The 14,373-nt window shown below is 31.2% G+C and overlaps 2 protein-coding genes across 2 annotated transcripts; both read left to right on the forward strand.

Moving 5' to 3' along the window:
- The first annotated feature begins 1,243 nt into the window (after window positions 1-1,243).
- LOC145639886 (uncharacterized) lies at window positions 1,244-1,954 on the forward strand. The gene has a single exon (XM_081691210.1). It carries the CDS (start codon window positions 1,244-1,246, stop codon window positions 1,952-1,954), a length of 711 nt encoding a protein of 236 aa, XP_081547336.1.
- A 5,822-nt stretch (window positions 1,955-7,776) lies between these two features.
- Window positions 7,777-10,705, forward strand: LOC145638814 (large ribosomal subunit protein uL16). The gene is made up of 4 exons (XM_081689851.1): window positions 7,777-7,935; window positions 8,559-9,060; window positions 9,485-9,566; window positions 10,420-10,705. The coding sequence occupies exons 1-4, from the start codon at window positions 7,926-7,928 to the stop codon at window positions 10,495-10,497; spliced, it is 672 nt and encodes a 223-aa protein (XP_081545977.1). The 5' UTR covers window positions 7,777-7,925; the 3' UTR covers window positions 10,498-10,705.
- Window positions 10,706-14,373: the final 3,668 nt, after the last annotated feature.

The following is a 14,373-nucleotide window of genomic DNA, read 5'->3' on the forward strand; positions in this document are numbered from 1 at the left end:
AATATCTGGCCAAGACGTGTAGAAATTGGATCTATTATAATACAGTAGTAATTAACGTAGTACACCCAAATGTAGCTAATTAAGGGTACTTACTTAGCAAGGCAAATGAAGTAATTTCAAGGAGCATCACCCCCTAAAACTATGGATCTATATATCAGATCATCGTAGATTTTCTCTCAGAAATCTTATCTTATTGTATCACAACATGACAGATGCATTATCTGTTTCGTTTGAGATACATTGTACATGTACATATGTATTTTTCAAATCTACTAGCTACTTTCACACGTACAAATTCTCATATACTTTCAATTGTTGCAAGTATATGGTTCTAAGATGTAGAATTATTCTTACCGCAAAAGTATTGTAACTCGGATAAATATACAAATAACTAATATTGAAGTGATCAATAAATACAATGCAAATAACTTTTCATGTCTTGTAAATTTGCAATAAGCTTGTTATAATCGCTTTATAATCTTTACACATTTCAAGGGTTTTTAAAAGCATTATAAAGTCTCTAATTAAAGAGGATAGATGACAAAATACTCATAATACTTTGATAGTTGTCGGTTAATGACTTGATTCATGCTCTTTCATTCCAAATAGCTTATAGTCCAGGTTTATATGTATTCGAGTTTTAAATTATGAGTATTAATTAGTCAACACTAAATTTTCAAAGTGATTTGGTTTGAATCGAGTTTTGACATGTCTAGTAGAAATACTTCCTTTGTCGCCTACAACATGCAACACACAAACAATATTATACATACAATTAACCACCTCCGATCCATGCAATAGATATAATCATTTGCCAATCAACCTGGTACGTTGTCTATTTCATATAATCGACCACGTACGTACGTTACTACGGAAGGTTCCTAGTGGCAAATATGCTACATCTAACTAGCTGTTCCCAGCCTAGCTTTTTGTACGTATTCCGTACATCATCATAAAAGGAAACTTCATGTTCTTCTTCCTACATTTATTTAGATGTTTTTCTACAATTACAATTATATAAGATCACATCTACTTAATTAGGATCATATTCCATAGTAATCTCAACCTTGATTTGATTTCATTCACCTACTATACTAGCGACAATTTTTGTGTTTTTAGCGGCTTCTTTAATTTGAGTAGTAGGTAAAAGCACAGATTCTTGTTGTGTTAGGTTAATACTTATCAGGATATACACAATTTATTTGTCAATAAATTGTCATTATCATCCCTTAATAATAAAATAATGTCATCTCCTCGCCCTAATTTCACTGATTTAAGTGATCTCCACAAATGTGCAAATGATCTACTACACTCACCACACATCCAACAAGCCCTTCACCACCAGCAACAGGAGACGATGTTGTCCGTTCGAGAGATCTCGGAAGCCTCATTGAAGATGTTAGATTTGTGTGGTACAACAAGGGAAGCTCATTTACTTATCAAGCAACACCTCCAAGACCTCCAACACACTCTCCGTCGAGCCAAGATTGAAGAGTTTGACTTCGACGCCCACATCATGGCACACACCCTACACCGGAAGAAGCTCAAGAAGAAGGTGTCTAAATGCCTTAGAATTACAAAAGGGACGATGAAGAGTAAATGTTTTACGTCCGACCTTTCGCTTTTAGACCATAGTCTTATAGTAGTTGTGCATGTTTTGAGGGAGGTTAAAGGGGCTACTATTTCTATTTTAGAGTCTCTTTTATCTCTTGTTATATTGCCAACTACTATACCTAGTGTTAATCATGGCAAAAGTTCATCGTTCGCGTCGAAATTAAGGCGTATAAATTGCCAAAGATTGTTAGAGAGATGTGATTCAATGGATATTGGAGTGGCAAATAAGAGATTAGAGGAAGTAGCAAGTGCCATGGAAGAGCTTGAAGTTGAGTTAGAGTCTATTATTAGGCGGTTGACGAGAACTAGAGTTTTACTCCTTAACATTCTTACAAATTAGGTGATAGAATATCTAATTAAGGACTAGCAAACCCATTTCATTATTTAATAATGGTGTTTTGCCAAATGTGGGGTTAAATGATACTAGTAGCTTAGCTAGTTTAAAAGCAATATATAATTCATAGCAGAAAAACAAAATTAGCAACGATTAAATAAAGGATTTTTATCTGGTAGCAACATATATAATTTTGTATAATCTCATATTGGTAATAATTGTTCTCTAATCTAGCTTTGTTTATTTCTAATTTTTAACGTAAATTATCATTGTAAATTTATTATAATGTTAAAGCTCAAAGTTTGGGTTTATTGTTTGATTGAAAATCAAGTTGATATAGTGAAATTTGAAATTAAGGCACCCAATACGTGTGTGTGTATATATATATATATATATATATATATATATATATATATATATATATATATATATATATATATATATTAACACAACCACCTTTTTTATGATTCCTTTCACCAAAGGTATACTTGTTTTAGGTTGCAATCTTGAGAGAAGACGGACTTAACTTTACCCATACCTATTGGCCTAGGAAAAATAATACTAAAACAATATTACTCTTTTTTTTTTTTTTTGAAAAGACGGACTTAACTTCACCCATACCTTACCTATTGGCCGGAAAAAATAATACTAATACGAATTGAAGTATATGTTTTGAAATCAGATCTAAAACCCCATTTCAAGCTAAGGGGCTGCCTGGAATGGGTGTAATGGGAGGGGGAAAATTACATGAGTAATAATTCTGGATTTTTTTAAAGTTTGGATCTAGGGTAATTAATCAGTGGGGTAATCTATTTCCCTAAAAATGGGGTTAATAATTACCCACCTCCCCCCTAGCATAACAATTTCCCCCGTAACAATTCCTCTTCTATACTGCATCTTCTTTTCCCCTGCTATGTACTCTCTCCTTCACCTTCATATCCCTCCACCCAATTGAAGTTGTTGCCGCCATTATAGCCGCCTGGTGGAAGCTGCTAGCCGCCATAGCTCATCAATTCCGGCGAATTACGAACAAGTATCTTGAATCGGACCCACTGGTTGAAGAGATAGTTGAACAAATGGTTAGGGCTTTTGATCCTTCAAGTGAGGTGATGCTCGTGGTGGTCTCAAGTTTATCAACGACATGGTGGTTGCCGCCGATTGCCATGAATTGGTGGTCTTTACCCTAGGATTGTTGCCAAACTTTAGAAAATGAATTATTACTCTCTAAATCAATGCTCAAGTAGAATCTATCCCGTTAGATATTACCCCCTTCATTATTTCTGGAATTCCAGGCATGCCCTAAAGCTAAACTATATACTCTCCTGATCTCCTCACACACTAATCATCAGTTTTATTTAAATGCAACAAAAGTTCCCACAATATAATTAATCTATACACGGATAAATGATTTATTTCTATAATATTGGGTTAATATTGCATTATTTTTTAACACAGTTAAATAATGTACTCGTCCAACATGTTCATTTATTGCATTATTTTTTAGCACAGTTAAATAATATATTCGTCCAACATGTTAATTTATGTTAATTATTTTTGGGACGAAGAGAAATAAATTTGTTTAATAAGGGCCCTTACAAAAAGATCTACCGGCCCAATGCATTCCTAATTCTAACAGGCCTACTAACAGCCCATCAAGGCGCATATAAATAGTTGCCTAATCTCCTCCAATTTGTAACAGGTAACTAACTACTACTGAGTAAGACACTGTTTGATTCACCTTAATTTTGCTGAACTGAAATTATTTTTACTGAACTGAACTTATTTTTACTGAACTAAAATTATTTTTATTGAACTGAAAATATTTTTACTGATTTTCTATTATAATTCTTCTTTAAGAAAACTGAATTTTACTGAACTGAACTTATTTTTACTGAACTGAAATTATTTTTACTTAACTGAACTTATTTTTACTGAACTGAAATCATTTTTACTTAATATTATTTTTTTAAGGTGAAAAGAACAGGGCCTAACTCACATTTACTATAGATTCACTCGTGAACAAACATACTACAAGTGTCAAGTCACCCTTGCTTTGGTTCATCAACTAATTTAGGGCCTTTAGGCAATGGAGGGATTTCCTTTAACTCTTGAACAAACTTCCAATATAATGCTTCCTTGAACACACCCATTGCATAGTTTTTTTAAAGAGATTATTTAGGCAGTTTTTTAAAACCAAAAAGAAACACAACTATATCACCCATTCACCCTGACCAATACGGTATACGAATATATAATAAGTACACTTTTTTTTTTCTTTTTTTCTTTTTTTTTTTATAACACAAACAATCATTATATGTTTCATCTACAATCTTTCTTACTTTATTTTTTTTTAACACACACCAAAGATATATTATATAGATATGACCTAAAGGCCTTTAGGCAGCTTAAAGTTGTTCATTACAATAGTTAGGTAAATTGGTATAAACTACCTTTTTTAAAAAAAAAAACCACCTTTTATGTTTTTTTATTTACTAACCCAACTTTTTAAGTACCTAAATTTTTTATTGCACCACCCTTATTTCAAATCTAACAGATTGCATCTCAACTATCTACTTCCAAATCATCAACCATAGAAAAACCTTCCCTTTCATCACTTCAATTACCTCGATTTAAGGTTTGAGAATAAACAAATATCACAATTTAATTTTTGTAGCAAAATTAGGTTTGGTTTTTTAAAGCTTTACTCAATTTAGTCATGAATTTATATAGAGGGAAGGGTAAAATGTTTTTTGGGGTGAAAAAATACATGATTTAGAAGCGAAAGGCATAAGTTGTGGGCCCCCTGACGTCTCAGTTAAATTTTTCGTCAAAATTTGAAATAGAGGTGGTGCAATCAAGAATCTATGCTGTATATTAAAAGGCGTTCCTTTTAAAGGAACGGTGCCACGTGGCACTTTTCAAAGTATGTGTGCCTATGTCACAATGTCATGTCATCATCCAACGTATATGCGCAACGTAAGCTAGCCACTTCATTTAACAAAATAAAATATATATGCTTTCAACAAGATTCGAACCCATAACCTCCAATATATGTAGGAAATCTTCAGCATTCTGAATCATTTTCTTTACGACATCAACATCTGTTTCTAGTTCAAGGTGATGCAGGTTGAACTTTTTTGTAGCAATAAACCCCTCCCTTTTTGTATTTCTTCCACTATACTTTTAATACCCATAAGTCATGATACCAATTTTTTCCCAAACATATGTTTTAAAAGATATAGTATATTCAACAATTGTGGTAAAAAGAGTTTTAAAAAAAAATTCATTTTCCAAATCAATCAATAATTATATCCTAGGAAATTTTGTCATTTTTATTTTTTTTTATTTTGTCAAAAACTACCTAGTAAATTTTTTTTTTTTTGTGAGAAACTATCATCTAAATAAAATTAGGGCTTGTTTGGTTCACCTTATTTTTACTTATATGAACTGATCTGATGTGATCTAATCTGATCTGATTGTCTAATTTGACTAAACATTTATCTTAAATGTACGATAATCTATAAGGAAAAAAATATCAAGTGAGATCTTGTTAAATTCATAATAATGTGTATTTTATTAATATGTAATTTTCACAATTTTTTTAATTACGAAATTCAAAATATTTAGCGATAAAAAACTACACATCAAACGGTGATCTCATCAGACATTATTTTTTCTGATCTGATCATTACTTATTTTTTCTTAAATAAGTATAAATAAGGTGAACTAAAAGACTTTATTTGCAAAAACATGTCACTCACCATATTTTCAAGTTTGACCTCAAAAACACGGTGTTGACCAATCATGTGACTTCATTAAAACTTTTTTTTTTCCTATTATTTTCCTTCCTCTTTCTCATTTTTCCCTATCCTAAATTCTAAAATTCTTGATACCAATTTTACTTGTTTTTTCTAACAACAAAAAAAAAAAAAATTACTCGTAATATTTGGGCCATGAACCATAGAATTGATCAATAATGATTTTATTTTATACAAATTCTTGGCTGCATTCTAGTGCAGCCAAGCTAGCTGCAACAACAATAAATATGAACATATAGTACGTTAAAATGAACATACGTTTTTTTTTCTCCTATATCTTAATTCTCTTTCTTCTTCTTCCTTAGCTCTATTATTTTTCTTTCTCTTCAGTTTTCTTCTCAATTTAAAATTTTCTCTTTCCTCTTTACCTCACTTCCCTTCAATCTTTAAAGTTTTCTTCTTCTTTATATAAAATTTTGAGTTAGTAATTCGTGTTTTGATGGGTATACTCTTTTCTTTCTAAATCTATGAGTTTCAGATTCAATCATTTGGCTTTATCAAAGAGGAAAGAAAAAAATGGAGGAGAGAGAAAGTTGAGGTCAAAGAAAACAATGGAGGTTAGATTTTATCAATTTGTAATTGTATTTTGTATAATTTCGTTGATCATGCATGATGATTTATTCTTTGATTATTTGAAATTATTATGAGTTTGTGATGAATATCAATTAAATTGCTTAATTGTTAATGAATATCAATTGTATTGCTTAATTTGTAGTTATTTTCTCTCTCCCCTATCTTTCTCTCTCTCTTTTGATTTTTTTTCTTTTGATTTCTAATCATGTTACAAATCAATAATTATTTTCTCTATGATGAATCAAGATTAGATTTAAGGTTTATAATCAATTTTTTAGAGTTTCAATAATTACAATCGATCTTGAATATAATTTCTGCAAAAAAAACTGAATACGTAGGAATTTAAAATGAACATCTTTTACAAAATGAGCATTTAGTACACCGAAAATGAATATTAAATACATAAAAAAATGAACATATTTCGACAATTTATTTTATCTTTATTTTTCATTAATAATTATGTACAATGAATTTGAACCTTTATGAAAATCATGTTCATTTTAATATCCTAAATGTTCATAACTTTTTGTTACATATTCATTTTATAAGTGTTCATTTTTTAATACTAAATGTTCATTTTTATTAGGTTGAAAGTAAAATATAATACGTTGAAAGTTAAACTATCTGAACATTTATGTTGAAAATCTGAACAATTTATTATGAATATATATGTTTCGTTATTGTTTACGAACATATCTGTTATTGATTATGAACACATATGACATATAAAGTGAATATTATTTATATTTTTAAGTATTGTATTGATGATTATATATTATAAACATTCTAAATAATTATTATGAAGATATTTTGTGATGATTATGAAAATTCTGATTATTTGTTATATTTTAGTGAGTACATATTAATTGTATTTGTAGAAGACAAAGACTCTGAATTAGTGAAGAAACAACTAAGAAGTGATGAAGAAGTATATGATATGTACAATGAATTTGCCTTTAAGTTGGAGAATTTCCAATGTATATGATCCCAATTTAATGGTTGTATGATAAAGGTTCATTTCTAATATACTAAATGTTCATTTCTTTTTTTTTTTTTGACATGTTCACTTTTTATTACTGAATGTTCATTTTTATTACTGAATATTCTTTTTTTTTTTTATTTATGTGTTCATTTTTCTAACTAAATGTTCATTTTTAAGGTCGTGGTCTAGCAAATTTATGATTATATGATAATTAGATTCATTTTTAATAAATTATCATTTCCTTGTAACATGTTCACTTTTTAGTATTAAATGTTCATTTTTTTTACGTGTTCATTTTTTGTTTTTATATGTTCATTTTTTTCATGTTCATATTTTTCAACTAAATGTTTATTTTTTATTTGGGTCGCGCGTTTTGGGCTTCACTTGTTGTAGCTATCTTAGCTGCACTCACCAATTGTTCATTTTAAATACGCTAGCACAAAGCCCACCAACATCACAAGTTAGTGAGTTACAGACCTTAACAAACGGCCCAATAAATAGGGCACCGCAAAAATTCCTTGTACTATATAAATTCTATTTCTTTTTAGTATCAACACTGATTTTAGGGTTTAGTTGCTCCACATTTTGCTGAAGAATCGCCGCCATGGGAAGAAGTAATCCTCTTAATCTCTCTCCTTTTTATTTTTCTCTTCCATTTCCAATCTGTTTGTTAATTATTCTGGAAAGTTATACCGATTTGTATGTTATTGATCTGTTTGTTAATTATTCTGAAATATTATACCGATATTAGTATAGAAATGTATGTTGTTGATGATTCAATTTGCAATTTTTGCGCATTTCTTGATATTATGATATAAATGCTCTTGTTTTTGCTTAGATTTCATCTGCTAATGTATTCAGTATTGTTGAATTAGATATGAGGAGTTAATTAGTTAATTTGGCTGCTTTTATTTGTAATTTTTGGAATTTGTGTGAATAATAATTAGGTTTTTAGATTTTGTTCAGCTTCGCCCTATTTTAGAGTTGTTTTAAGTCTTACAATACTTATTTTTATGTGCATTTGTTATACTTGAGATTGAGAATGCATTATAGTAAATCAAATTTAAAACTTTATAAATTTTATATCATGTTTATGAGTTTTAATGTTATATTCGTATAATGATATTGCCTTTGAGGTTTTACAGTTAATGAGATTGAAATGTGAGATGTTTTACATTAGATGGATAATGATTGAATAAAAAACTAAAATGGGATTTGGGTAATTTGATTTGTTTAGGACCGGCAAGATGCTACCGTCAGATTAAGAACAAGCCATACCCAAAATCGCGATTTTGCCGTGGTGTCCCCGATCCTAAGATTAGGATTTATGATGTGGGTATGAAGAAGAAGGGTGTGGATGAATTCCCATTCTGTGTCCATCTTGTTAGTTGGGAGAAGGAAAATGTGTCGAGTGAGGCTTTGGAAGCTGCTCGAATTGCTTGCAACAAGTACATGACTAAGTTTGCTGGAAAGGATGCTTTCCATCTAAGGGTTAGGGTGCACCCGTTCCATGTGCTCCGTATTAACAAGATGCTTTCATGTGCTGGAGCTGATAGGCTCCAGACAGGTATGAGGGGTGCTTTCGGCAAACCTCAAGGTGTTTGTGCCCGGGTTGCAATTGGGCAGGTGCTTCTTTCTGTTCGATGCAAGGACACTAACAGTCACCATGCTCAGGAGGCTCTCCGTCGTGCCAAGTTTAAGTTCCCTGGTCGTCAAAAGATTATTATCAGCAGGAAGTGGTATGCTATTTATTGGTTTTATTGATTACTTGATTTAATTTATTGTGTGTGGTTGCAAACATGCAATATCATTGCTGAACCAGAGTTTTCTTGTAAATTGTGATTTTATTAACTCTATTTGAAAAGCTCCAACTTTTTTTTAAAAAAAATGATCAAGGCATACCACATACTCTTTAGTAATTTTGTTTTTAAAGATGTTTAAGTTGATGCTGAAACTGGTTTATCATAGTATGGAGGAATATAATTCCTGTATATGATGTCCTTTTCGATGAAAACTACCTGTTAAAATTTGTTGATTTAACCCCAAGTTTTGGCATTTATTTGTAAATCTTGAATTGAAGGTGTGATGGTCATGTAAATGGGAGATTTGTTTCTTTGTGGAATTGCTGAAAGTAATCTTTTTTAAAATTTGTCTCTGATGCAGGGGCTTTACCAAACACAACCGTGCTGATTATCTCAAGTACAAATCTGAGAACAGAATAATGAATGATGGAGTCAATGCTAAGGTTTGTGAAGTTTTTTGTTTAATGTTACTAGGGAACTCCTAGCTTGTGTATATTTAACATATTCTAAGTTGCTTGATTGTTTAATCATGGATTCTGTGGTTTATTTTCTAAATGTCACTGATCTCAATTTTCATCCTTGATCCAACACTGTCAGTTGCAAGTTTTAACTATACATGTTTCTGTTAGCCAACTAGCTGTTAGTTACATGTTTGTGTCTACTCAGCATTAGTCTGTGATTCACAATGTAATGAGCCTGCTTATAGTTATTTCTGAGTAAAAGTTGCCTTAAAATGATGAACCCAATTCCAAGTATGGGACTTCTTTCAAAAAATAGTGTCTAAGCATACCAATAATAAATTTTTTATTGTTGTATTGAAGAGCTAGATGCTATCTGGTTTGGGGTGAATGCATGGTATTGTGAACTAGGTGTGATTGTGTGCAGTATTTTCTCATGAAATATAATTACTAGTCTATTTATACTATTATATGTTTAATGTTCCTATGATTAAAGAACTCTTATAGTAGCCTTTTTTCCCAGGTACATGTATGAATACTTGTGTTGATTATCTGGCTTTAAATGTTTAATGTTCCTATGATTATGCATGTTTAGTATAGTGTTTATACACCTGAACAATGGTAAAAATTATGGTGTTGTGTTCGATGCTGAACATTGATGACCGCATTAAACTACAATTACTTGTACATCTTATGCATGAAAGATACATACTTTTATATTATATTTGCTTATTTATTGTGCTTTCTGGTCTTATATACTCCGTATGTAATTTCCTTCAAAAATTATAGTAATGCAGCCTCTGGGATTTCATCTGATCTCTATTTTCTTACCTTGCAGCTTCTTGGATGCCATGGACCTCTATCCAACCGTCAACCTGGCAGAGCTTTCCTAACTGCAGCTACTGCATCTACATGAGAAAGAGTAGCTGTGTTCCTTGGCTTTGAGTAGTGATCAAACCGAACCAGAACCCTTTTTGACTGTAGTTTCAACTTTATGTTATCTTTTGAGTTTACTGTTGTTGCCTTAAGTTTTGAAATTGAACTTCGTATCTTTAAAAGTCATGTACACTTGCTGTTTGCACCAATGAATCTATTCATAGTTGTGCTTTTGTGGTTGTTTCTGATTGGTAGTGTGATTATGAAATTGAACTATGCTGTTTGAACTAGGTTGCATCTAGAATCTGGAATTTCTTAACCCTAAACAATGTCCCAGATCAATGCAGGATGAAATTAGAGCAGTGGGCAGTACTCCATGCACTATTTAGTGTTTATTACGAATATAAGAATATTTTTCTGCTCTTGGTCTGATTATGTGAGATTTCTCTTATGTGTGAAGTTTCTTATCATGTGATTTATCATGTTACAGTCGCCTGCGTTGTTAATGTGGTACTGGGTTATCTATACTTGCTCTATTGACACCTTTTAAAGGCCTATGTTTAAGATTTGAGTATGTTAAATTTAGGGCTGGCAATCCCTAACATGACCTAACCCGATAACTCGAACTCGACTTGAAGTTACTGAGAGAAACCAGAACCTGAACAACCTGAATTTGACACGATTTTACTCGAATTTCATATTTCATAATAACATTAAGTTTTACACTATTTTTATGGTTTGTAATCATGACCTGAAATTTACTCGAAATTTGACCCGAACTCGACCCACTGACCTGAATTGTTAAATGTCCTCTTTGTGAAGCTTTGAAATCAAAGTTGAAGGCTGTGCCGCTGTGCGGGTTTTGATGTTTACTTTACTCTAGAAAAGTATTAGGGCAGCGTAACGGGGTGGGCTGTGGTTGGGCAGGTAGAAAGGAAGCAAGATTGGTTGCCATATGTGTTTGGAAAGGGAGGAAGAGAAACTGGAGAAACTACGTGAAACGTAGCCACACATATTTAGTGTTCTCTAACGTTTCTTTCCGCATAAGATACTTAGTTTCCTTTTTCAAATTTTTTGGTTTCCTCTTTTCCAATTCTCTCTCTTCTCCTGTCTTTCCTAATTCTCATCAAAGTTTTTCATTAAAATTTATCACTAATTTTGTTCTCTATTTTTTATTTCTGGAAAAATTATTCCCTGTTTTTTTCTCCTTCTTTAATTCCTTTTTCCTTTGTTTTTTCTGGAAAAATTATTCTCTGTTTTTGCGATTGCATCTGTTTCGATTGGATAATATGATAAAAAATATCATTATGATTTTCTTTTCCTCTGTTTTTTCTCCTTCCTTCTTTAATTTCTCTCTCCTTTGTTTTTTTTTTTTTTTTTAAATCTTTTGTTTCAATTTTTCGATTCAATTTTTCAATTGAATTTATTATGTGGTGAATTTGTGCTTAATTTCGATTGATTAAGTTTATATAACTTTTGAATTCATATGAATTGATTTTTTTTTTTTTAGCTTCGATCAATTTCAGTTGTGTATGAATTTCATTTGATTTTTTGCATTTTTTTTATCGATGAACATAATTATGTAAAATATGAACATATGCATAGGTTCCCTTAAATGTGAACATTAGCTTTTCATAAAGTGAACATAGGCATAAAAAATATGAACATATGCATTTCAGAAAGTAAATATAACAATTCAAAATATGAACGTAAGCATTGGTTTCCTTAAAGTGAATATAAGCATTTAAAAGGTGAACATATGCGTAAAAAAAATATGAAAATATGCATTCAAGAAAGAGAACATATGCATAAACAAGCTTAATGAGAATATTTTATGAACAACAAATATTTACTATGAATATTTACATTATGAACATATGCAGAGGTTCCTTTAAATGTGAACATTAGCTTTTCAGAAAGTGAATATAGGCAAAAAAAATATGAACCTATGCATTTCAGAAAGTGAACATAACATTTCAAATATGAACGTAAGCATTGGTTTTCTTAAAGTGAATATAAGTATGTAAAAAAATATGAACATATATGTAAAAAAATATGAACATAAACATTTAAGAAAGACAACATATGCATAAACATATTTAATTAATATTTCATGAACAACACATATTTACATTATGAATATTTGAAATTATATATGAACATATAAAATATTATTATTAATATAATGCATTTAATTATGAACATAAAAATTTGAAGAAATAAAAAATAATATGATTATGAAACATATACATTATAAGTAATAAATGTTCATTTTTTTTACATGTTCATTTTTTTCATGTTCATATTTTTTTATTATATGTTCATTTTGTAGAGCGTAGTGTTGATTTTGGCAGATCGCAGATTTTTGTTGTCTGGGTTATTAATTGGCCCGCGCGATTTAGGCCTTCCCTTGTTGCACCTATCTTAGGTGCATGAGGATGCACCTAAGACCAATTGGAGAAACTGTTGGGTGGTAAAGAGCATCATCAATGCTATGCAAGCCCAAAGTTTTCTCATTTCTTCCTTGCTCTACCTCACTTCTCACTAACTTTGTTCTCTATCGTTTCTAAATCGTAAATCCTTTTTGTTTTCATCCTATTGTTTCTAATTCCTTTTGTTTTCAACAATTGTCATTGTGTTTTTTTTTTTTTTCCATGTGTCACTTTGCTATCGGATTTTATTCGTTTTTTCAAATTAAAAAATCACAGATGACTGTATGGTGAGGAAGGGGAAACTACTTGGCCCCATTCTTGCAGTACCGATCTTAACGATGCTATAAGGGTATTTTAGTTTGAAGTATATTTATAATTTGCAATGACTGAAGAAACGTTGGTTTCATCTCATATTAATTTATTTTATCTTACTTTAGAAAAATAAGATTAAATAGTTTCAATTAAAATTTCAGAATAAATCATTTCAGAAAAATAATTTCAGAAATTCAAAGAAAATAAGGTCAAATAAATTAAAATTAGTTCATATTGGACCGCAAGAAACAAATGGATTTTTGAGGGTGAAGACTGAAGAGTGGGATCCAAATTGATCAATGGAGTATGTTAAGAAGCTTATGCGTGAGCTGAAGGGTGAAGAAGCTTGTAATGTAGGTGGGGGAGGACGGGCTAAGCAGCGCTGTTAGGCTTTGGGTTAAGCTTGATGTTGATGGGGGTGATTGTGAGGGAGTGGGGAGCTGTACTGGTGCTGTTGTGAGGAACGACAGCGGGAAGCCGTTCTTGCGGCCTCTGGATGATGGAGGATCAATGGTTGCCTGCCACAAACATAGGAGTTTTATCCTATCTATAACAGAGAATATATATGTTGTAAACTTGTTATTTACTCTATCCCTATACATTAAGTGTATGACCAATACCCAGATCCCCTTTGAGTTTCTAAATCTCATACTTAAATGTGTGGTTTAACAAGTCGGATGTAATAAAATCACAAATAACTTTATGTCGGGTCAATATTAGGTCAAGAAAAAACAAGCCAAGTAATTAAAGGGTTGGGTAACTTTTGGGTTAGGTATCAAATAAGTTCATATTTACAATTACGTTACTAAGTCTAATGGATCGGTTTCTAATCAAATTCATATTGTAGATTAGCCAATTTATCCTCATATTAACTTCAAATAGATTCCAAGATTTCTCATGTCAAATCTGTTTAGAATTGGATTTCGGTTTGAAAAAGAGCAATTTTCAATCATGATTTTTTTTTAAAGGTAAGATGAATGACCTACTAAATCGGCACCTCTCATAGGTTTAGTCAGTTTAGCTCTGCAGGTCATTGCTTGATAGTAGAGGGGGGAGGTAAGTGAATCCCTCTAATTCCAAGCATTTTGTAGTTAGTGAAACTCAAACTCGTGACCTTAAAGTCACAAGGAGGGAGATAAGGAAATCCCCCTAATTTCAAACATTCTTCACCT

Source organism: Chenopodium album, chromosome 7, assembly GCF_948465745.1.
Source record: "Chenopodium album chromosome 7, dcCheAlbu1.1, whole genome shotgun sequence".
NCBI classification, from domain to species: Eukaryota; Viridiplantae; Streptophyta; class Magnoliopsida; order Caryophyllales; family Amaranthaceae; genus Chenopodium; species Chenopodium album.